Below are 25,716 nucleotides of genomic sequence, written 5' to 3' on the forward strand. Positions count from 1 at the left end.
AGGACTTTGCAGTGTTTGTTGCCTTTCAGGCCATCACTGAAATGATCCTTTATTTAAAAGTGAATTAGAGTGAAAAGACCTGCCCTGACAAGATGGTGTGGGGGCGCCAAGGATTATTTTTTTTAAATTTTAAGTTAATCTCCTTTTCTTCTGTTCTGCCTTATTCTCTATTTTTAAAAATATTATTCCTTTTTATGTTCTGCTAGAACTGGCTTTGAGTTTAAAAGGAGTCTTGCTGGTTTTGATGTGCTAGCTATAAATACATGGTCTAAAGGGTCCTAACTCAGAACTGTTTCTGCCTTGGGATCCCATTTAGACTTTCTCTTTTCAGAAACCTCACTGACAACTTTTAGGCTTAAATAAAATCAAGACCTTTTGCCACTGTAATTGACTGCTTGTGAAAAAAACCACAATATCTAACTAATTGGAATCAAACCCAGTTGAATTTAATCTTGAATTAGAATTAAATCTTCAAATTAATGTAAAGTGGAATTGAGAGATATATAGAAGCAGTTGTGTAGAATATAAAAATGTGAAATTATTGTAAATATAAAATTAAAATAGGTCTTCAGTAAATCTTTAAAATAATCCAGTTTAGGGTCTGAATAAGGATTTTATTAAAGAAACCAAATTGTTGTCTCATATTTTAATCAAATACAGTACATTGTGCTTTCTTCTTAGACGTGAATATTCAATGTAATCTAAGAGACTTTTGTTTCATTTATGCTCTGATTTCCAAGGTTAGGTTAAAGTTGTGCAGCCTATATATAATCCTAAACTTTGTTGGTATGGAGCACCTTTTACTAAACATCTTTATGAAGCATATTAGGAAGGTTTTAAGTCTGTTGGGGTTTCTTCCTGATTTCTGCTATTTGGAGCCTTGTCAGTTTTCAAAGTTGTACACCTGCGGCAGTTTCATGTATTGAAAACAGAAGAAGTCATGATGTCTCCCACATAAGGAAGCAGCTGCCACCCCTTACCCTCTGATGGCATTGAACTGCTGGAAATATCAGAGAGTTGAGTTTTCTAGAAGCCTTCTGCAGCCCTGTCAGAGTTGCCTTTGGAAAACAGGGACTGTTTCTTGGCTGAGTGCTTTTACTTGATAAGTCTTTACGTAAAGGAGGCATCTCATTGGAGGCGCATGTTTTGCATCAGTTTTACTTTTACGCTCCTTTATATAAAGGGAAGAGACATAAAGTGTTTGGCCTAGGTCTCCTCATTTAGGGTGCAGACAACCACAGGTGTTTGACAGTACTACTAAATCATCTTCACAGATCGGGAATTGTGGCCTCTCAGAGACTCTGGTGTTTAGAATTTCACCCCAGAAAACCCAGGGGTAGGCTGGGATGATACCAGAGAATCAATATGTGCTTGTTTAAAGAAACTCTGAATATGTGTCTGTAGTTATCGAGAGACAGAAAGGAGGGGAGTTAGACTGAGAGGAAGGAAGGAAGGAAGGAAGGAAGGAAGGAAGGAAGGAAGGAAGGAAGGAAGGAAGGAAGGAAGGAAGGAAGGAAAAGAGAAAAGGAAGTTCAGTATCACTCCACCTTGTAATTTAATGAATTTAATGTCAAGGGATACATATCTTCTAGTTCTTCAGAATTTATCTCCTGAAGTGAAATGATTTTGTACAAATTTCTGGGTTTTTTTCCTGAGAAGTTAATTGCAGCCCTCATAAGTGGAGAGATGCCTGACAGTCATCTGGGAATAAAAAAAATTCTATTTCAACTATAAGAAGAGGGAATAGTAACCCAAAATGTACCATTCTAGTGCCAGTGTCATAAGTTTTGGGAGGAGTAATTATTTTTCTTTTAAACATTGATGTTCAACAGTTCTGAAAATACAAGGCTAACAGTGACAAGGAGTATTAAAATTGTAAGTATCAGGGAAGGAAAAGCCAATGCTCCTTCACCCCATGAAGAGAAGATAAAACACCTTTTTGTAGACTAAAGAACTGATTATTCTGTTATGAATTCATTCCATGTTGTCATAAGTTAAATTTTGTAGATGGCTATGCAAGATGTTTCTTACTTTATATGCTACTCCCCTAGAAAGCATAAAATGAATGTTTAAAAAAAGTTTCTTAGTAATTTGAGTAAAGTGTATATGTTGGTTAGGTGTCCTGGAGTAATTCCAACTAGAAAATTACATTTCCAGTCCAACATAGCAAAAAATAGAATACTTGTAGCATTTTTATTTGGATCTAGTTCCTAATTATCCTTTATCCTAATTTTGCAGTGTGCTTAACTTGCTTTTAAAGACTTCATATTTGTTACTAACCACTAAAGAAGTTTTTTTTGTCTGTGGGTCCTATAGATAGCTAATACTACTATAACTCCAACATTTAAAGGAAAAAATACTTCCAATTCCTTCATGCACTTTTCTGCTACTGCAATTGTAGAAGCTGTTACAGCTCATGATAGCATTAAGCTAACGATGGAAAAACACGTTGGAAACCACAATTTTACATGACTCTTAATTTATTTTCAAAAAATACACTTAGTTTCCAGAAGATTCCACCTTCAAGCAACTGTTCAGTTGCTTGCGAGAAACAAATTAAACAGCCCTGTATTCTTATATTGTCATATTTGATTACTGAATTATAAGATCATACATCCTGATTCTCCCTTTTTTGACTCTTTTCTCAGTGAAAAGGCAAAGTTTAAAAGTTCAGATCAATGCAACAGATGACACCATTTGCATGAGGTATCTTCGACCAAGTCAAAACACCAAACTAGAAGGCTTTGTCCTGGGTTATGGAAGCAGCTTCTTCTCTAATCAGTACATTCCTTTACCTTCAGAAGGAAAGACTTCCATAACAGAAATTGGTAAGTCATATTTGCTTTGCATGCTCCTGTTGTCATGAATTGTGGAAAGAGAGTGAGAAGAATATGGAACTTTGAGTTTCTTAATTTTCCTTTTTATCAGGTCGTTCTTTAGGATTTCTTTGTGTTTGTTAAAGGTTGCTTTGAAGAATTTCAGGTGTAAGTGGAATTAGGACACCCTTCAAGGGGAAAGATTCTTGTTCTTGTTTGGAAATAATTCTACTGACATTTGTTTTGAGGATTTTCATTGTACCAAGACATTGTACTCTAATGAGCACATCACAGGTCAAATGGGATGATTTGACTAAACTTGCAGTTATAAAGCAGAATACATGGAGATGTGCATGCTTTTAACAAATCTTACAGGAGGCAATGAAATAGTTCTGAGAACTGTGTGGTTAATTTCCTTTGCAAGTAATGTTCATATCAAAATGATGCTTTTTCTGGCAGGGGCCTACTCCAGTCCTACATGTTATAGGAAAATAGTGGAACTAGATTAGTTAGAATTGTCTGAAAAAACAAATTTTATGATAAATAAATATAATAAATAATAATAAATACACCCACCTCCCCCACCCCCTCCTCACCTCAGATTTATCAGGATTTGATATTTAAAGAAATCTTTTTAATCTCTGAGGATTTCCATGCTGTTTTCTTTAATCTTTTGTACACTGAGGTGAATCTTAGTTGTGCTCATCATTTTAATACCAGTGATCTTCATGTAAAACAAGGGGGAAGAAAGAATGCATAAGCATAGATGTAGCAGTTGCCGTCTTTTTGATGTGGTCAGTTAAGGCATTTCCAGGGATCTGCTCCAGGTTGAAAACTGCAGAATAAAAAAGAATTAGTAAGATGATGGACACAGAATAATTAAGATATTAGAGACTTTGATTAGGTAACTGTACCAAAAGTTAACTTTCCCTTCTGTGAGTTGGTACTCCTGGGATGTTTCTGTAATTCTATCACCAATCAAGTGTTTCAGTTTATAGCTTAAGCTGTGTTTAATTTGTCTGATTCATCCCATGTGGAACTTTTGAATCAACTCACTAAGAATGGTGTACAGGGCTTACTACAGGATACTGTGAATTGGGCATAAGTAGTGCCTGCATTGCTGTATTGCAGAAACAGTGAGGATTAATATTTTTCTTTGAGATCCTTGAAAGAGGACAAAGCACTGGATGTAACATCATGTGTAGATCATTTACACTTCCTATTTAATAGGGTAGCTTTACTATCTAATGCTCTTTGAAACTGTATGAATACAGAAAGCTGAATGCCACCTGGAACAGATGGGGTTTTGGTATTTTGTAACTTTTAACAGTAATAGCTAATGGCTGGAAACTGCAAACACCTTTCTTCAGTTCTGCAGTGCATTACAGTGCTAACCACCTGTATATTCATGAAGACATACTGTTAATCAAAATCTTGTAGGAATGAATGGAGAAGACGAGAAAAAAACATGATGCAGACAGCCTGTCATGAAATGAACACATTTTCTCTAGTGTATCTAGAAAGGGAAAAGCAGAAGTGTTGGGGAATGCTCTCCTATTGCTTTTAATTATTTTAAAGGATAATAAATTCAAAATTTTAAATCACTCATGCTAATACAAGTTGTCAATCAGTTTCCTAGTGACAATGAATCTTTGATTGTGACTTCTGGGTGTCCAGTAACTAAAAATGCAATGTGCAACATAATACTAAGACTAGCATTTCCAACTTGAAGAAAATTTTTGAAAGAACGGGAATAAAAGAAGCTAAGAGCAATAAGTACTTCAAGTCAAAAACATTTATTTTAGGTAATTAACAGTGCATTTATTGGAGCTATTGCTTTTAGCTAAGAGATTTAGGGTTAGATTATATGTTTTGTAAACTCTTACTGGAGTTTGGAAGCAGAGAGCACATAAGCTTTCTCATTCCTTTAATATTAAAAACCTCATTAACTGCAGCTTTGACTATGCTTTCCAACGTGTACAGTACACAAGCTAAAAAACCTCAGTTGTGCTTTTGGTTCTGTTTTAGAGTGACTCGTGTGGTAGAGGTGAAGAGAAGACAGAGGTGATTGCTAGCACACCCTACAGTTTCAGGGACTACCTGTTGGCATAACCTGCAGGAAGTGCAGGGTAGTTCTTAGATTTAGGAACAGTGGTTAGGTTTTATTTTGGCAGCCAGAGAACACAGCTCGGCACACACTTTATGTGGGTGTTAGAAAAAATATGGTATTGTAAAAGGACAATAAAAATGCTCTCAAGATACTTCCAAAGATAAAACCTAGAGCCAATTGTTGAAAAAATCTTACAGTATCTTTGTACTGCTAGTACGTCTTGTATGTAAGTTGGCCAAGTATGCTATCTTTGTATTAAAAAATATGCATTTTTGAAAACACACACTAAAAATTGCCCATTTTGTAGATATTCTAGTGATTCAAGTGCCATTTTACACTTTGCAAAAGGTCTTCAGTGAATTCTGCACATTTTTCCACAATTGAAACAACCAGGTTTATACAGAAACATTTAAATTCACCCTGAGAACTCCTTCTTGATCCTGTAATACTTTGGCTTATCCAGTTTTTACAGAAAACAGATGGACTTTACAGGCTGCCTTGGTTGTGGCTTTTGTTGAACAGGATGTGGAGGGAGTGATTCCCAAATGTGAAAGGACATTGTAACCTGTTTAGATGAAGACTAATACAATTAAATGTTTCCTCCTCTCCTGTCAGTTTTAATGGTTCATGGAAAGACAACACCTCTCCCAATCAGTTTAGGGACTTTGATTACGACCTTAAACTGATTTGGTAGCTTAAATGTAAATATTAGAAATGGAGATTTAAGGACATTTGTTAGTTACTAAAAAATATATTTTCCTAATGGATTGAAGAAAATTGCATTAAAATATATTATCCTGAGAGAGTGACTAGATTAAGGACAATGGAATCCCTGTATCTACACAAAAATGGATCTCACCCTGGTAGTATTATAACTGTCTATTCAGTGAAGACTTGTAAGTGAAGATGGTATAGATATGCCTACTCAAAGGAAAAAAAAATTCATTAATTTAGTAGTTAGGCCATTGTATCACAGACCCTATGCATAAGTCAGTCATGATTCTGTCCCTAAAATGCATCAGTCCTTTAAGATATCCATTGTTCTTTCTCACAGTGTAGGTCTACAGAACAGAATTGAATGCCTTCCAGACATTTCCTTGATTTAGCTCTACATGCCTGGTTTGGTTAATGGAGCTGCATAATTGGTATTCTGTTTGTGATAATTGTCCTTATTTGGAAATGGAGTAAGGGGAGTGAAGCAATGTCTAACTTATTTTTTTAATAGATGACACAATATACACAATATTATATATCTCCAAGGCCCATGACTTCCATATTTGCAAACTTGTTACTGTTGATTAAGATGAAGTTTATTGTCAGATTTTCTGCTGGGTCACACACCTCATATGAATCTGTTAGCAGTAAACTTGAAGTCAGGAGATTTTTTAATTTGTGAAATTGCATGTATATACCTGCATATATATTTTAAAATAAATGAATGAGGAAGTGATCTTTCCTAGAATTTCCAGGAGAGATACAGCTTTGTGGAAAGTGTGACATCCACCTACATTTCATCCATTAAAATATGCAGCACCTCACTGCAGTGATTCTTATCTCAAAATATTTGTTTTCCCTTTCTTTTGCAACTAAAATAATAAGTGAGCCATCAATTGCATAACATTATCCATGAATTGGGAACTGCTTGCAGAGGGCATATACAAAGAGAAAAGGATTTTCTGAATGTGTAATGAGCTCATGCTGGAAACAAACTCTTGAGCAGCTTCATGCATTGCTAGACAGATGGATTTGAGTCACAGTGAAGGAGAAATGTCAACGGTGAAGTTGTACAAAGTTTTACTCACAAAAGTTATGCCTCTTTATCAGGATATTCTTTTGTGCTAGGTGTACTTTATGAGTTTACAGGACAGTAACACCGGTATTGATCATGGAAGTTATTCATACTGTATCAAAAGATATCAAAATTTACATTCAGCCAGACTAGTAGATAAGGTGAATAGACCCATCCAAAAGGTCTGAATTTGATTTAAACTTTTATCTAAATCTGTTCATTCTGTCTGACTCTTAGAAAGTATTTCCTTAAGAAATTTGTGCTCATTTTTGTTAACTTGGTTAGGAACATTGCAAGTCAGTCTCTTTGAATTTGTTGATACAGTTGGAAGAACCCAAACAACTGAGGGGAGACAGGAAAAATTTAGAAGAATGAACAACAATTAGCTATCAGAGTAAATTTCTGTCTGAATGTAATTTCCCTTTCAGTTTCTAAAACCAGCTCAGAGTTGGGCCATGTTTTGCCCTTTCCCTTACCTGAATTAGATTATGCAGCGTAAGAGGAGAATATATTGGCAATCCTGCTTTATAACAACCATATAAATGATGGATTGATTTAGATATAAAGGAGAATTCTAGTATCACCTTGAATGCATTTTTAGAAAGTGTAACTCGGGGATGTGTACTAGAGCAGTGGTTGGCTAAAACATCTCACTGTGCAAGATTTCTGCATCTCATCACTTCCCACAAATGTGCAGATCATAGAATCATAGAATGATTTGAGTTGTAAGGGACCTTAAAGATCATCTAATTCCAATGCCCCTGCCATGGGCACAGGCACTTCCAACTAGATCAGGCTGCCCAAGGCCCCATCCAACCTGGCCTTGAACACCTCTAGGGATGGGGCATCCACAACATCCCTGGGCAACCTGTGCCAGTGTCTCACCACCCTCATTATGAAGAATTTCCACATAATGTCTAGTCTGAACCTTCCACTCTCCAATTTATACCTATTGCCCCTAGCCCTACCACTGCAGGCCTTTGTAAACAGTCCCTCCCCAGCTTTCTTGTAGCCCCCTTTATGTACTGGATGGTCTCTATAAGATCTCCTCAGAGCCTTCTCTTCTCCTGGCTGAACAACCCGAACTCTTTCAGCCTGTCCCTGTATGGGAGGTGCTCCATCCCTCTGATCATCTTTGAAGCCCTCCTCTGGAACCGTTCCAACAACTCCGTATTCTTCTCATGTTGAAGATTCCAGGACTGGACACAGTACTCCAGGTGAAGTCTCACAAGAGAAGAATAGAGGGGCAGAATCCCCTCCCTCGACCTGCTGGCCACTCTTCTTTTGAAGAAGTCCTCCACAGGGACACAGTCCTCCACAGGGCTGCTTTCAATCTCGTCATCCCCATCCTGTATTGAAACTGAGGATGTATTACCCACATAGTTTTCAAGATGCCAGATAATGTGAAAGTTAATCTAGTAGTATGCCACTTCCTAGTAACTTAGAAAAAAACCCAGATTCTTATTGCTCATAGTAGTTGAGCCTACCAAACTGGATGACCTGGAGGAAGTAAGCAGCTGCATTTTCAGCTAGACAAGCATACTAACCAGCTGCAGTTTAAAAGATGAGACACTGACAAATCTGTATCTCATGTATCTCTGATAAATACTGATGTGTCTTGAAATTATTTCTGAGGGCAGATGCTGGATTCATGGATCTGTGTCCAGATATTTGAACTTTAATCTTAATTATGTAGCTACCATTTTCTTACTAAATACAGTTCATACAAAATATGAAATATTCATCTGCAAGCAGGATTGTCTATACTCCATGATTTGATTTGCATTTACTTGAGGTCATAATTTTTTTTTAGAAATGCACTTCTTTTTAAAATATATTTTAGTGTAAATAGTTGATATATTCTGCGGATCATTATGACATGCAGTCAGAACCCCACATTTTTTATAGGTCTGATGGTCACCTTTCTGCTACCTAGCTTCTATTTCAACAAATTCATTTATCCCTTAAACCTTAAGATGAAGTAGCACAAGATAAATTATGGTTTTATTTAGGTTCCGATATTTCACAGCATTTTCTTTTTTTTTTCTTATGTAGCTCACCTGTCCTCAACGTTCATGCTTCTTAAAGACATGGATTTGTAGAGTGTAATATGCTTATGTAGGCATCTTAAAGGAACACAGATGGTAATAAGGAGTTTTTTGCAATTTGATAAAGTTTAATACATGGGTGAGGCGATGTTTTAAGGCCTTGAAAATTAATTGAGTTGTAGTAGCATCAGATGATTCTTGTGTTGTGATGAGGAGTGATACGTATATTTCTCAGCAGAAGGATTCAATCAGTATGAAAATTCAGTGGCCTTTAGAATTTACTAAGAAAAATTTCAATTTGAAGTGGAAGACTGAGAAAGAACTCCTATTTCTAAACCTGAACCAAGTCTCATTATAAGAGATTAAGCAAGTTCTCTGCCTTCCTTGGTTTCAGTTTCCTTGGATTTAAAATATATCTCTGTCCAGAACAGAAGCATTTCAAGCATTGGACTCGATGATCCAGTGGGTCCTTTCCAACCTGGTGATTCTATGATTCTATGATTCAAGGCCTGTGTTCTTCAATTCACGCATAATTCTTTGATAATGTGCATAAAACAGATGAACTTAAGTTAAACTACAGTTGCTGTACTTTTTCATGGTTGATTCTGGTCAGGAATAGCAAAACATATTTCTGACTTAAGCTCTATTTTTAGCTAAATTCAGAATAGAACCTCTCATTTTAGTTACAAGGATTGTAATATTGTCTGAAATTCAGTGGTTCTAAACCAGACAAATGATACTTTTTAAACCTGCCTGTTCTGTATCAGATTTCTTTCAACATCTAGTCTCTACCAGTTTTGCTAAACACTTGGTTATATAGATTGTATTATTGGAAGTTCTGTGAGTTAATGGGGAGATGGGAATGTCTTATATTCTTTATTAAGGCAATATTTGCTAAGTCCATAAAAAAAAGCTTAATGAGCAGCACCAATCACAAAATATTCCTGCTGAGAGCACTTTGTTATGAAACAAAAACACCTGTTTTGTAGTTTTGAAATGTACAGGGAGAAATTTACGGTCTTTGTTTATTACCTCATTTTATTTAGCAGACAATCTAACCGTATACTGCTACAAGTAATTTCAATCTTCAATCAGAATGAATTTTTCCAGTGCTGGAGCAGGGCTAAGTTATCTGTTTCGAAACATTTGGATAACTTTCTTTCACAATCTTTGGAAAGAGGAAAAAATTAATTTTTGCAGTTTTGAAGACTAATTTTGTAGTTCATGAGCTTCAAATTGATGTTTGAAACTAATTCAGTGGAAGTTAAGCTTTCTCAATACTTCGCAAGAGTTTTAATAGTCTCACAAGTGGGCACAAATGCACAGTAGAAAACTGGGATTAAAGTACAGGGAAAACAGATTACTGTAAAATGTCACTTATTTCTGGTTTTAGGTCTCAATACCAAGATTATTTAGGTGACTGCTCAGATCCCAGAAGAAGTGTGTGCTACCATAAATATTAAAAAATATTTTTTTTGTAAAGGAAATGCTATTTGCACTTTGGGGTTTTTCTTTCTTTTCAAGCAATTCTTTTTTCCGCACTACTTTAAGCAGCAGGCTTCAGTGGTTATCTTAGTTATATTTATATTGGGTGGAGTTGAAAAACATTTAGAAAAAATAATTAAACAATTAAAGTATGCCCATAGTATTACTTTTCAGTCACTTAGATGCATGGAATCACTGAAGCTAGAGTGTCTTTTCCCACACTAGCACAGTCTTTTAGATAGCTTTTGATTTATTCAACGCTGGTTTTCCTTCCTCCTTCCTTACAGAAATCTCGAAGTAAGAGAAAATTTAATGATATCTCAGTGGTTGTGTTTAGTTTGCAGACTTAAAAGCACCTGTTAAGCTGGGATAGGTAGGAAATTCAGTCTGTCATTCATAGATACAAGTTTAGGTAAATGTATCTAAACTAGAATAAAAATTTTACATAGAGTAATCCTTTCTTAAAAAAATGCGACTAAAGTAGTTTTGATCGCTATATGGCGAGCCAAATTCTGCCAATTCTTTGGAAGCTCATATGACTTCTTGTGTTGCAGCTCAGTGAGAATAGAGCTTGGTTCTAAACAATCAAGAAGGGCAGAAATCTTTGACATCTCATATCAGAAGTAGGGACAAATCTTTCTGAAGATGAATTCCCAAAACTAAAATCACCATCTCAAAGTTATTTTAATCAAAGTATATATTATTTTAAGCTGCATGGTGAAGTTACCTGCATTTCACTGTGAAAAACACGAGTATATCTGAACTTGTAGCCTCTTACCATGCGTGCTTGTGTCATCTAAACTGCATGAGATGTCTTTCAAATGTGTTAGAGTTTGTGTAAAACTTGGTTTGATTCCTTTCATTATTTCCTATGATGACTAGTATTTCCAGAAGTTTTCCTGGTTCACAATTGACACCCAGCTAGCAATGACAATGCTTCCTCTAGAATGGCTGCAGTTCTTGTGTTGTTTAAAAGAAAATTAGACCATTCAGATAAGATTGAATTGAAAGACAAAGATTCTTGTCTTTGGAAGGACTTTGGTTTTTAATATGTAACATGATCTGTTCTATTAGCTTTTTGAAATTAAGCGGTTGAACCTTTTGTGGGAAGTGGTGGAAAAAAAATTTGAACTGGAGTTAAGATGGAGAGAGATTCTTTCCTGAAAAGATTTAAAAAATATTTTGCAAAGGTTCATTTTTCCTGGTAGAAAATGCATAGGCATTAAAATAAAAAGAAATTTAAGTGTCGGAAGGTCTGAGGAATACAATTTGTCTTTGAGATGAATTTATTGAATAAGAAAATCATTAAAATTGTTGCACGTGACCTTATTTCTGATGTAGACTTTGAGTGGAAACTCAAAGTCACAGCCTTTTGCAGAAAGTATGTAAACCTATTAATAAAACAAGCCAGTGTCCAATATGCAGTCTTAAGCATATCTGAAATTGTGTTGTTTCCTGAAACCAGATAATCATGCAAATCTTGATGGATTTAGTATTAGTCTGTTCCGGTATGAGCTTCTCAATGATCAATTAATTTTATTTATTCTATTTTGATGTAGTCAGATTTTTACTGAGAAACTGCTTACAACAGGAAAACTAAGGTGTATAGCCTTGAAACAGAATACAGAAAATGTAGGAAAAGTTCTAGTTCCTGTCAGAGAGTAGATATCTTTGGTTCTACTCTTTAGGCCTTACTGTCTTATTATTTTACCTGTTTTACTTTTTTGTTTTGCCATCATCTCTTCTTCATCTGGGTTTTCATTCTCCGTCACTCTCCAAATAATTTTTAAGTTTAAATGCTACATGTTTGTCCTGCCCTTTTCATACTTTTTTGTGTTTAGGTCATAAAGATTTGCCAAATCTTTTGTGCATAGGTGAGTTATTTTTCTTAATGACTGGAATATTTCTGAATGATTGGTGAAAATGCCTTAAAGCAAACATTCCAAAAGATCGCAAAAATTATTTAATGTAGTGAGCATACACTGAATATTGGACCTTTTCTTATTGATTGTAGGTTAATCCCTTTCTCAAATAAATAACACTTCTGTACTAATTGCTGGTTTTTTTCATTCACAGATGCAGAGCCACGGTATTTGGTTTCAGTAAGACCAGCACGTGTTTCAAATAATAAGAAATCTTGTTCAGGTATTTTACTATTACTATATCTCTTTTTTGAAGTAGTTAAAGGAAGACAGATATTTGTAACTTTAGGTGTCTGACTGGGATGCACAAGTTCCATAAATGGGAAGGGAAAATGTGGGACAGTATTTCCTAGTCAGTAACTAGTAACATATGCTGTGTTCAAAATATTAAGTATTTAAAGGTTGTTCTTGTAAAAAGTTTTTACAACTCTGAGTTTAAATTTAAAATACTAATTTCTGATTCTTAAAGAGGTCACAGTGCATGCAAAAAGAAAAGTAAAAATTTTTAAATACAATGATCTGGTGTACTGAAGTGATTCTTCTCAAACTAGTGTTACTAAGGATTCTTTCATCCGTGAAATTGCTAATGCTCTTTGTTTCTTGTTGGAAATTATAACATGTATACATATATGCATCTGTATATCAGTACTGCTACTAAGTTTGCTGATGCAAGGAGTTAAGGAAAGAGGGAGCTTTCTAGCTTAAACTATACATAGCAGAGCAGAAATCTGGATTTGATTCTTGTCTATTCAAAAGACTTCTTATATGACCTTAATCATGTCATTAATATTTAGTTTTTGATTACTTTCTTTAATACGGAGATGACTCTAAGATTCACTGGACTGTTGTGAAGAATAAAGTGATAGTATATATGTATCTGTTTATAGTTTGAGATCTTTGCATTAATTTTTTTTCTAATTCCTGGTAACTGCTTGGGATTAATTTCTTGCTCTTGGACAGATGTAAAACAATGTGTCTGGAAAGATTTTTTGAAAAGGGATTTACCTTTCAGGTGCATTGTGTATGTATGTCAAAAAACCCACAAAAACAAAAAATGCCCAATGCACTATTTGGACATCATCAATTTTTATATCTACAGAATACAGAAACTGATTTAAGGAACAAGATTCAGATTATTGACTTTTCATTCCAGCAGATAAAAGTGTAACAAGAGCATTTAGTTCAGTGCTATCTAGATAATATGGCAAGTCTTTTTATTAGTGAGAGTAGTTAGACTGGACACATTACCAAAAATTGTAGTAGATCAACACGGATGATCCCTAAAGTAATTTTTGGTTTTACATAAATCATTTCGGTCTCTAACTGGGAACTAATGGCATAATAAGATGCATAATCAAAATCATATGTAGGTGTTCCCAAAAAACCAATACAATGTCAAGATACGTGATACCTTGTTTTTTCTTTTTCTAAAAACTCACATAATTTCCATGTTTCCTTGAAAAATGGTCAAGAAAGGGATTTTGCTATAAAAAGCAGATTTGCCAGAGAGTTTGGTGAATGACCAAGCTGTTAGATTTAAGTTTGTCCTCTAAAAATAGAGGAAAAGTATAGGAACTGGTCCAGAAAAGAAAAAATTATTTGGCCGTTTGCCCTTGTGGTAGAATGGTGTGTTCCACAGTATTCCAAAGCACATCATGCTTCCTCTGGAGGGTAGAGAGTGGTTATGTTCGTGGAGGTTTTGTGGTAACATATTCATCATTGACATTTTTGAAGAGGTATAGGTCCTTTAGATTTTTGATGTAATGTGATTTAAAGAATATATGAGTTTCCTTTAGTTAATCATCTTTCAGATACCAAGGGCTTTTATCAATCCACAAACTTCAGGTTCAAAATAGTTGCTCTAGACCATTTCTTCATTTCCAATTCTCAACTTTTAAGCTTTCTTAAGCTTTATTCAAAGAAAGTTCTTTCTCCATGTAAGAGTGGTGCTGCTTTATTCAGAGCAAAGTTAAAGTTAAGTACCATACAACAGTTGAATATTTTGAATGTAACACGTGTTTAAAAGAGAAAAATAACCCCAGATACAGGCAGTGATTCAGACCTACCTAAGGCTAAAAGCAATAGAATTTCTGTAGGTTATATTTTACTCCTGATGAAGAATGCTGTAGAAAGTATAAATTATCTATGGACATCACTGCAGTGTTACTAAGAATCCTACCAAGACTTTACCAGTTCTGTCACATTCAAAAAGAGACTTCCTAATATCCTGAACTCTGTGTAACACCTTCTGCAATGCAGTCCAAGACAGAGAGAAGTTTGAAGTTAATCTGCGGATAGCTTATTTTCATACTAAGCATAGCAAACACATCCACTGCTCATTTTCAAAAACTAGATTTAATTGGAAAATGGGCTGTAAAAAGAAAAATAGAGAAAACTTCTTATAAGAGAAAATTAAAATGAAATTTAGTAAACAAGTCTCCTTCCTACCCAACAAATGATAGCAAGAATTCATTTACACTGCATCTGCTAGTCTGGAAGTGAAGACTTCCAGTTTCTTACCAGATTGAAACACACGCTATGCAAGCCCAGAGGGCACCTAAAAGACAGTCCTTCTGACATCTGTGTGTCTGATACCTGCTTTCTAAAGCAGTCTCTTAATCCATGCTCCTTCTGCCTGCTAGCACTGTTCTCCCTTTCTTTATGCCAAATTTATTCTGCGCTTTTTTTCTCTGTTCATGCTTAGTTGGCTTCAGAGACAAAAACATTCTCCCTTCCTTGCAAATGTTTCACTTGTCTTAACAAGAAGCCAACAGATCACAGACACTGTCTCTGCCCCCCTTTTAAAATCATACATTAGAAATGTTGACTGTGAAAAAGAGAGATAACTGTTGTATCTTACCCATCAAGCTTAGTAGAGAAGTAGGTCTTAATTTACTTTATTATCTGACTGCAAAAACTTTCCCCTACATAATGCAGGTGAGAGAAACTAACATATAATTGGATTATATGTTTCTTATGTAGGTCGGAACAAGACTCAAAAGCCTTTGCAGCTAGTAGTTGGCACTCTCACCCCAACCTCTGTGTTCCTCTCTTGGGGCATCCTAGTCAACCCTCAACATGACTGGACATCAACAAGTAACTGTGCTAGTGACAGGTAACATAAGAGAAAATTGATCTCTATTATGATAATGATTTAATCCAGTGTACTTATTGTTTGTGGCTGAAATAAGTTTGACAGTGGCAATTTAAAAGTTGGAAGTAATAGTTCCAAATGTGAAGTAATTTTTATTGTTTACTTAAATTAGTGCTTTGCAAGTCTTGTCTTGAGTGCAAATTTAGCCAGATGTCTACATGTTGAAGTACAAATCTTGCTATTTCACACTAGATTCTTTGTTCTTCTTAAAACAATGGCCTTGGCTATGCCCGAATTTATATCTGAATGAACTGAAGGAATCTTTGTTAAGTCTTACGAAATATGGTTTAAAATTGGGTAAATAGAAGTAAAAGAAGTCTTTTGTTGTGCTGTGGTAAGGGAATGATGCCTTGTTTTAATGCTTTTCGTTTTCTGTATTTGATCTTACGACTACGCTGCTTTCCTGGTATTGATACAGTACAGCTTTCATTAATATTCTGTTGTAAGTAAAAGAAGATCTCTTCTACTATAATATTTTTGTTTTGTTGTAATTATTTACTGTGTGCTACCATAGTTGGGGAACTCACAAAGACTCACCAAGCTGCAGTTTCAAGAGAAGCCACTGCATAGTTTCTTAGTTACATGTACCATTACATTTTAAGCAGCTCTTGGAGGATGACTAAAATTCATTGACTGCAATTATTGAAATTGTTAATACAGAGGTTTTCCCTGCTCTGTAATTGCAGTGTTCTTTTTGTATTCTTCCCTTTATGACAGAATAATTTTTTGTCTTCATCTACATCCCGTGAAACTCCATTTAAGTCAGCAATGTTTTGTTAAACTAAGAAGAAACTTTTTGCACCCATGTTTGGGATGCATCTACATCTGGTTTGCAACTATTATCTTTTAGGTTTTTTTAATGCATATTTGCATTATTAAGAACACTTTTTTCCCCTCTATCTGTCTAATTTTTTGTATAATTTGTAGCTGTCTGATTTGACTTGAATCTGCTTACTTTGGTGCTGATAATAAAACTCCATTAAACTGGATCTCAAACACAGATTATACTAAAAAAACCATCGTGCATATCATATAATGTGGTCATCCCACATGATCTTTTTCTTACCTCTGAAAGGTTTTTGATTAATCCTTTTAGAGCTTCGAAAATTTCTCATAAACAAATTTAGATCTTCATCATCAAACGCTACTGAAAAAAACCAATAGTGTTTATTAGGAAATTACTATGAAATATAAGGAAATATCCAAGAATGTATTTAATTGGAATTCTTTTTCAGCAGGAATAAAATATAGTTTAGCCTTAAATTTTGCTCTTGCAGTCAAGAAAGAAGCAAATCGTTTCCCACAGTTAGATATTTGTAGAAACTAGACGATCATGGAGGAGCCTGTAAAGTTTTCTTCCCACATAATGATTTTAGTAGCATTGTTACCATGGAATTTATCTTCTCTGTGTGCTATGTCAGCACCAAAGTTACAGAATCCATTGTGCAATGGGAATGAAGAACACTTTAGAAGCCTATATCCTATATTAATCCACCTGGAGATTTGGGGCATATGATAACCCACCATAATGCCTTCATGAGCTTTGGGCTTTCTCCTCAGTAACTGAATATTCTTGTTGGGCACTCATTAACTTGAAGTTTGAGCAAACTCTTTAACACAGTATGCAATTTTTTTAGTGTAGTGGGATGTTCCTCTTACTGTTACACGTTGAAATGAAACGTTAATCATCTTCAAGACTGCTGTGTAGCAACTAACCTCTAATCTTTGACATGGGCAATAGGAGGCAATTATGACCTCTTAACTCAGTTCTGTTCGTTAGTATCTCTCCAAGTTTATATTTGCAACTCTGTATGACCTGAAATAGTGTCAGTGTTCTCAGCCTCAGATTTTACCATCTCCGGATGGGTGTTAGGCTTTTGTAGGAATGTTGCATAATATGTAAGTTGAATACATTACTGACTCAGAAGATAAAAACCATATGGAACATCATGGATCTGTTGGCCAGGATTTTCTCTAGTATGAGTCTGACCTCGGTGGATATTCCTGAGGAGATCCAGTGCTGTGAGCAAATGAGTTTTGAAAAGAGGTGCTATGTTCTCAAAAAACACTGATATCTTTTACTGCTTCAATGAAATTATTGCTTGCTTTTTGAGGGAATGTAGTGTTCTTCTGTATCTATGAAGTGCTTTTCAAGAAACTCCAATGAAGACAATGTTCCTATACTGGTTTTCAACAAACCATTCTTTGGTTGCTTAACTGTTCAGCGATTAAGGGCATAAGCTAATAGAGTGTTACATATTTCCTGCAAGATAAACCCAAACCCTTGTGGAAGCAAAGATAATCACTGCCATTTGTGTGGACCAAGTTCTTTGCAAGGTCAAATTTTAAAGCCTCCTTGAAGTGGCTGTCACCTCTGATCAGACCCTTAGTACTGGAATACAAAACAAAGCATAACAAAAACATCCAAGCCAAAAAACTCAGGCTATGAGTTTTATGTACCTGATAAAAACTGTGTAACACCAGAGAAGTTCCACCAACAGTGTGGAGTTAGCATTCTCAACATCTTCTGTTTTTTTGACACCGGTATGGGGTAGTTGATGAGGGAGGTTGGCAAAGTTTCAATAGCCTGCTGCAAAGTCATGTCAGTTCCTTTTTTTATGTATATTTCCAAGAGTATAGAGAGTCTTGCCTTTCTGTTTTCAAACAACCAGAGCTGTCATAATGAACGTACTGGAATTATGTTTGCTGTCCATTTAGGTCTGAAAAAGAAAGTATAGGCTATTGCATAGAATACTTTTGACCTTTCCTTCTGCTAGAACAACTTCACAGATCCCAAAACAGAGCAGGGATTTGAAAAAGGTGGAAGTTGACGTTCTGCTCTTTAGGAAGGGGGGTCAAGGGAAGGAATGGAAAATGTTTTTGCCATGCAAGACGAAAACAGGTTGTGTATATAGAATACTATACGGTATTGGGTGGATTGTATAGAAAAGCAAACACACTTTCAGATACATAAGAAATAGAAATTTCAAACCTGAACTTCAGGGGGTTTTAATGAAATATATCTTAGTTAATAACTTAGACCAAATCACATTTATGCTGTTTAAATGTGTTCGCCCATGGTTTAAATGACTTAATATCATATTTGTGAGTAGTACAGATTTTGTGTTTTACTTAGTTTGTATCTGATGTTTTAAAAAAAAAATTGTAAGAAAAAACAAGAGAGAAGGAACAACCAGAGAAGAATTCATGTTTACTCTTTATGTTATACAGCACATAGAATCAGGGTTTTTAAAACCCTGAATTTAGAAAGATATGTGCATACATTTCCTTTTTTTGTGTATCTGCAAATCTCTGTCACTGTGGAGCTGCCAACTTAATTAATTATAATTTCTGTTGCAAATATCATAGAAAATTTATTTTCAACTTAGCAGAATTCCTTATGAAAAATATACTTCAGCATATAAACTTTCTGAGTTTCAGATGCTTTTGAGTTACTGCTACAGGGGTAAATGCTGAAAGCTTGTTTAAAAAGATTTGTTGGTGATCAGCCTTTCATTCTCTAGAGCCGCCAACTCTTCAAGTTATTTTGGTTGTTCTACAAAAAAAAATAAAGTGAAAAAAGTGATTGCTAGTGATCATGTAACAGTGAAAACTAAATTAGAAAGTGGTTTGTAAACCTAACATAGTCATCAGCAATGTAATTATTTCTTTCTTTTTATATATGTCAGTGTCTGTTACTTTAGTAGACTTGGCATTAAACAGGAAACAATGTAATCAGCATCATGTGCTGATTTGGTAAACACTCAGTATCTGAAAAATTGTAGTTTAAATAATTTCTTTTATTACTTTCTTATACTAAATGGATGCTGTACTTCTAATGAAGTCTGACCATAAACAAATCAGTACATGCATATTTTAACAGACTTTTCTTAAAAGTTCTATTACGTTCCTATGCACAGAAATGCAATAAGCTTTATAATCTTTTAGCTATGGCAACACATGATCACAGAGGAGGAATGTTCTTATATCCCCAGGGCTTAATTTTTTTGTTTAGTGTTATGTGCCACTAAAATAGTCATGATTAAATTGTTTGGAGTTTTGGTTTGGATCTGGTTCTAAATAAACCCATGTTATTTATACAAACTGACTTTCTCTGGAAATCTCATAAAACCATCTGCCTTATAAGATTTCCAGTATCTAATTTTTTGTGCCCAAATATTTGACTTTGCAAGTATTTTTTCAGAGTCTGGCTGAAAAGTAATTTGGTTGACAATTGGAAAAATAACGCTGATATTCTTGGCAAGACAATGTCATTCATACTGATATATGAAAACTTAATGTTTTCCCTATTCATCCTAGAATTTTTCTTCTAACAGCAAGTGATATTTCCTTCATTTCAAAAGCAAAAACTCTGTGGGCTACTTATTAAAATTATCATCATATTTTGATTTCTTGTATAATAAAAAATTATCTCTAAGCTAAGAAGAAAAAGCTTTTACTACTTTTCATTGTGAAGCTTAAAAATGAAACCTGTGTAAACCGAACATAAAAAAGATAGAAACATCCTTTTGTATCAGGCTGATTATCTGTTACATAGACTTTACAGATACAGTGATTACTGCAGTGGCAGGTAATATGATATTCATAGCGTCATAGAATGGTTTGGGTTCTAACCCCGCTGCAACGGACAGGAACACTTTCCAGTAGACCTGAGCTACTGCTACAGGGGTAAATGCTGAAAAGCTTGACCTCCGCACCTCCAGGAATGGGGAATCCACAACTTCTCTAGGCAACCTGTTCCAGAGCCTCACCACCCTCACAGTAAAAAACTTCTCCCTGAGATCTAATCTAAATCTTCCTTCTTTCAGCTTAAAATTATTATGCTTTTTTATATCACTACATTCCCTGATAAAGAATCCCTTCCCATCTTTCCCCCTTTATGTACTGGAAGGCTGCTATAAGGTCTTCCTGGAGCCTTCTGTTCTCTAGGCTAAAGAACTCCACCTCTCTCAGGCTGTCCTCATATGGGAGGTGCTTCAAGCGCCTGATGTTCTTCATGGGATCACTCTAACAGATCCATGTCTCTCCTATGCTGTGGACTACAGAACTGAACACAGTACTCCAGGTGGGGTCTTATGAGAACAGAGTAGAGGGGCTGAATCACCTCCCTTAGGTTGCTGGTCACAATTTTTTTGATGCAACTCATATTACCATTGGCTTTCCAGGCTGCAAGCACTTGTTGCTGGCTCGTATTGAGCTTCTCATCCACCAGCACACCCAGTCCTTCTCTTCAGGGCTGTTCTCCATCCATTCTCTGCCCAGCCAGTATTTGTGCTTGGGATTGCCCTGACCCAGGTGAGGACCTTGCACTTGGCCCTGTTGAACCTCATGAGGTTCGCAGAGATCCACTTCTCAATCCTGTCCATACCCCTCTGGATGGCGTCTCTTCCATCCAATGTACTAACCATACCACACAACATTGGCAGACTTGTTGAAGGTGCACTCAATCCCACTGTCCATGTATCCAACAAAGATGTTAAGCAGCACTGGTCCCAATACCAAATCCTGCAAAACTCCATGATGAGACTGGCTTTGCTTCTTTTATTGCTGCCACTATTTCACATTTTGTGTGTGTCATAAATGGAGCAAGGGAAGTCAGAATATTGCTAAGGAATACTTAAAGCTCGTTAGCATAGAGAGAGTTTCAAGAATGCAAACATTATGGTGTTGCACAATTTCATATGGAGAGAGGCCATCCACGTGAGTATAAACTCTTTATTTCTCTACAGTGTTTAGGGTTTGTTATGTTTTTTCTTGGCTTTATCACAGCAATTAACTTGGAGTGGAGCAGTAACCCTCACCTGCTCATTACATCTTCTGTTTAAATTGTTGGAGTTTATTGATCTTTCAGTTGCCTAGTAAAAAGGGAGAAAATAAAATTTCTCTACAGTCCCATAGAGGTTTGCTTGGAGGATTCTTCTACTGAGTGAAACATGGCCTGTTAGGTAGAGAGATTAATTTTTATGGAGCTTAAGAAAAGAGCTCTAATGTTTTATAGAGTGCTAACTGGAGAAGAACCGTCATGAACCCTGAAATCTTCTGATTAAGGAATACAAATGCTATTCAATAAACACTGTTCTGGTGAAATGTACCCTTTTCATATGCCCCTCCAAAATAAAGAAAGAATCAAAATTAAAAGCAGTTAAATATTGCCAGGGCTTTGTACATGCCAAGAATCTGGATTAAAATGAATTCTCACCTAGACTAATTGGGTATGCCACCTCCTTGCTGAAACATCAAACTAGCATTGATAGCTGTGACAAAGATTCTTGGGACTGTTCCAATTGACTTCACTTAAATAACATATTACTTTCATATTAGCTATTAGGGCCCTGCAGTACACAATCACTGTTTCAAATTCTTAACTCACATGGCTAATGGGAAGTGTTTTATCTGAGAAACAGTGTAGTGTACCTTTCCACTCTATGTGAGTGTGGCTGTACTCCATTTCAGCCTGCCTTCTATCATTTTTGAATGCGAATCTGTGGAGAGGTTTCTCTAAATGTTTGCAGTCCAGGAGAAGCAGTTTTGCAGCTTCTGATACACACAGCAGGCCAGCTGCACAAGTTTTGTACATGTATGTCACTGCCACGAGGGGATTGATATACATGAGTGGTGACTGGACTTTACAGCTTTCTCGTGTCTTCAATTATATGTGTTGATTGTTTGATATTGTATTTCTTTTCTGAAAGGAAAGTTTGTAAAAGGGATAAATTAAAATGACAATAAATTTTAATCAGTAGAGTTTTCTTAACCAGGCACTGAATTTGCACTGTATTTGGCAGCTTGTTGATCTGGTTTCACAATGATTTGTTGAACTTTAATGACAAATCTTGGTATTTCAGAATTCATACTTTATAAACAAATTTTCCAAAAGAGCATATTGTTAACAATTTGGGCATTTTTAATACTCAGATGATTGTGACTTGCTAATTGTTAAGTTGAACTTCATTTTGGTAGCTTTTTATAGAAATTGTTGAGGAAATTCTGTTGTCACAGTCAGTGTTCTTAGTTCTTGTCGTGGCAAGATTCCACTGAGATAATTACACACTTGGTGAAGTTTTTACAGGCTTGGAAACCTTGGACTTGAGAGCACAGTTCTTCTATGCTATATGTCTCTATTTCTAATGGCACATTTTGACACAACTATTAAAATCTTGTCTTCCTTCTCATTTCTAGTGCAGCTATTCATTTAGACTGTTAAATAACTGAAGTAAATTAGTATACTGATATGACTATTTCTACTGCATTCAACTAAAACAGGCAGGAGAAGGTAAGGTTGAAGATGAAAAGAAATGAGATTTCCTCTTTCAGGCAAGCTGGGAAGAAGGTGGCTACTTCTACCAGTGATTCACATTTTGCTCATAGAGCTATATATACTATTCTAAATCCCTTACTAAGATACTGTACGGGGTCAATCAAGATGCTTTTATGCTGCAGATAGGATTTGTCTATTGCTGTTACGTCCTTTGCAAGACAGTGACAGATTCCAAAAATCTCCTCTTGTCTGCTAATGTCTATGTAACTGTGTATGAAAGGATCAAAAAGGCAAAGGAGGAGGAATTTTCCTCATTTTAATTTTGCTAGTAATTTTTTTTAAAAACATTCTTTGTCTGTCTAACTTGATAGTTAGATCTTACATTGCTTGAGGAGATCACAGCCCCAAGAAGTAATGGTGTGGATTATTACTTGGTACTCCAGGAATTGATAAGAGAGAGGATATTCGTGACTTACTGTATGTCTTTTCTTTCCAAGACTTCAATTAGACTATGGCTTGTTTTGAACACAAGGTAGTGCGGCTGTTGAAAAGAGTTATGTGAGTCAGCATAAATATAAATTTTGTAACCTGGCAGAATACCTGAATGGGCTGAATTGAGTAACTATAACGGGAGAAATTATGTTTTTGGTGCCAAGAAAATAAATTGATAGTTATGAGATAAAATGTGTAAACAAAGTTAATCTTTGGGTATGGAAATATTTTCCGTGACTGGCATGTGTCTTGTGTTAGATTGTGTTTTAATAATGAAGTAAGGCTTTCCCTGTACTCAACAGTCATCTTTCATGTATAGCTTATTCTGCAAGTGCATTTTTCTAACTTTGGCAAAAGCAGCTTTATGCATTGATGGTATTTATTTGGTCCATTAAGTCCTTTTAATCTAGACCTTACAACTTGATATCTTTTCAGCTGATTAAAGATTGGTTTAGGTTGTTTTCTTAAGGTTCCTTCCTTTCACTTCATATATTTTTCCTTGTGTAATTGAATCTCACAACCCAATTTTTTTTTTTTTTTACTTCTGAGTGATTTTTGGACATCTATCTGGGGTTTTAGAGTTGTGTTACTTTTATGGCCTTAATTTACTTTATTGAAGTGTGGAAAAATACAATTGGATGGAATTAATCCTTTTTCAGCTGATGTAAATGTAAAACGGATGTGGACAATGGATATACTTGATTTATATTATATGTAACAATTTTCAGTAATGCTTGCATTAAAAAGTTGCCAAATCTCTTTGAGATTTATTTTTACAGAAACAGAAAACCCCACCTCATTCTGGCAGTGATATAGTATATAAATTTAAAGTGAGACTGTGGCAGACAGTGGAGTTTTTGTGCTATAACTCTCACCATTTGCATTGTGTTGTTTTCTACTGGTTAGCATTGCAGTCATGCTTTTTCAGGGTGGTGCTGCTTGACTGAATTGGGCAATTTCTGAAGAAATGTTTTTTAATTTCATAATCAGCCAGCATTCATCACGTTACTGATTTAAACTGCTGAAAGTAACATCTTGGTGTACTTTCCTGTTTGAATTGTGGGCAACGCATAATGGGATCACTGAATGAGAAATGTGTCATATAAATGTCAAATATTACTGATTCTCCCTTGAGAATATTTTTGGAATAATTTTGAGGGGAACACCTTCAGCTGGACAGATACAGGAGATTTTGAGAAATTGGTCAAGGCTTGACTAATAGACTCATGATCCAATTGACTAGTTACGGCTTATGTCATAATCAGAGAAACTTCTTGCAAAATGAGCTTACAGTTTGTGGTTAGAACCACACACATGGATGTTTGTTTAAAAGGGACTGCTCTTTTGCTCTTTATACAGTATTCCTAATGTTGGGTTCTATATGATGGGGAGCATATATGTACCTAGGAGATGACTGGGCTGGCGTTATATTTGTAGGGATATTTGATAACCAAAAGAGGCCAGAAAGAACAAGAAAAATGGTGATTAGGAGTCATTTTAGTAATTCCTAATGAAAATTATTGCCTTTGTGAAGAAAAACCAAAAATTTTTTTTTTTTTTTTTTTTTTTTGATCGCACAGGTTTTATACAGTCCGCTACAGAGAAAAGGGTAAAGACAAGAAATGGGTTTTTCAGCTTTGCCCAGTAACAGAAACAGTGGTGGACAATCTGAAGCCAAACACACTTTATGAGTTTGGAGTTAAAGACAATCTAGACGACAGCATTTGGAGCAAGACTTTCAATCATAAGACAGTTTTGTCTAGTAAGTATTTGGCAATAAATCATCAAATGGCTACTTAATTTGACAACATTTTTTCCTCTATTGTGGTATTACTAAAAGTAAGCTGCTGATCAGGTTTTCATTGTTTAAATGCTATCCCTTATGATCTCCCCAATTCTTTTAGAAACTGGTGAAACTAGAAAGAGTTTGTGTTTGAAAAACTGCCACATACTCCTCTGAAAGGTGTTTTCATTGCAGAAAGTAGAGGATCTGTGCGTGTTTGTAGAACTCTAAAAGTGACTAGTTTAGATACACAGAAAGTGTTGAGTTCCTATGTCTATAGTTCTTACTGGATTATAAGCTTTTTCCTTAAACCTTTAATAAAATCATCACTGATTTGAGCTGTTAGAAAGTATTATTCTCATTTGAATCTACTTTTACAGCTGATTCTATGTTCAAGCTTGTTAAAAGAAAGAAGGGGCCTGTCCTATTCAGCATGCATCACAGTGGACCCTTTATGACTCTGCTGGAAAGTTGAATTTTAAGATAATTTTCAGTCAAAGAATTTTATAAATTGTGTTTGAAGCATATGATCTCATGTGTGGTTTTGTTTAGGTTATCATAGAGGCAGTGTATAGCATCTGTATCTGGTTTTCCAGTCATATTTTAAGCTTTTTCTCCAGAGCCCCAAAACAGCGCAGGCAAAGTGATTTCAAATTAGTCCTTGAAAAAACGTACTGCTCAAAGAATCGCTTCTGTCAGTGGAAGAAATAGGCAGTAGCAGAGCCTTCCTCCTTGCAAAGAGAGGAGAAGAGCTCATAACAGACGTTGTCCAACGTAGTTTATTTTTCTCAAGAATTTACATAAAGGTATTTCTGAGCATGATTGTCTTCAAAAGGTG

General features: G+C 35.5%; 1 protein-coding gene across 41 annotated transcripts in view; it reads left to right on the top strand.

The window, feature by feature from the left end:
* The window catches only part of ABI3BP (ABI family member 3 binding protein), a 152,181-nt gene that overhangs the window by 20,429 nt on the left and 106,036 nt on the right, over positions 1–25,716 (top strand). For all 41 annotated transcript variants that reach the window (XM_054056979.1, XM_054056987.1, XM_054056981.1 and 38 more), the window contains exons 2-5: positions 2,649–2,828; positions 12,325–12,393; positions 15,153–15,285; positions 24,676–24,857. In XM_054056979.1, the coding sequence (XP_053912954.1) occupies positions 2,649–2,828; positions 12,325–12,393; positions 15,153–15,285; positions 24,676–24,857 (564 nt within the window). The remainder of the gene's footprint in view (positions 1–2,648; positions 2,829–12,324; positions 12,394–15,152; positions 15,286–24,675; positions 24,858–25,716) is intronic.

The sequence above is a fragment of the Cuculus canorus genome, chromosome 1, assembly GCF_017976375.1.
Source record: "Cuculus canorus isolate bCucCan1 chromosome 1, bCucCan1.pri, whole genome shotgun sequence".
Taxonomy (NCBI): domain Eukaryota; kingdom Metazoa; phylum Chordata; class Aves; order Cuculiformes; family Cuculidae; genus Cuculus; species Cuculus canorus.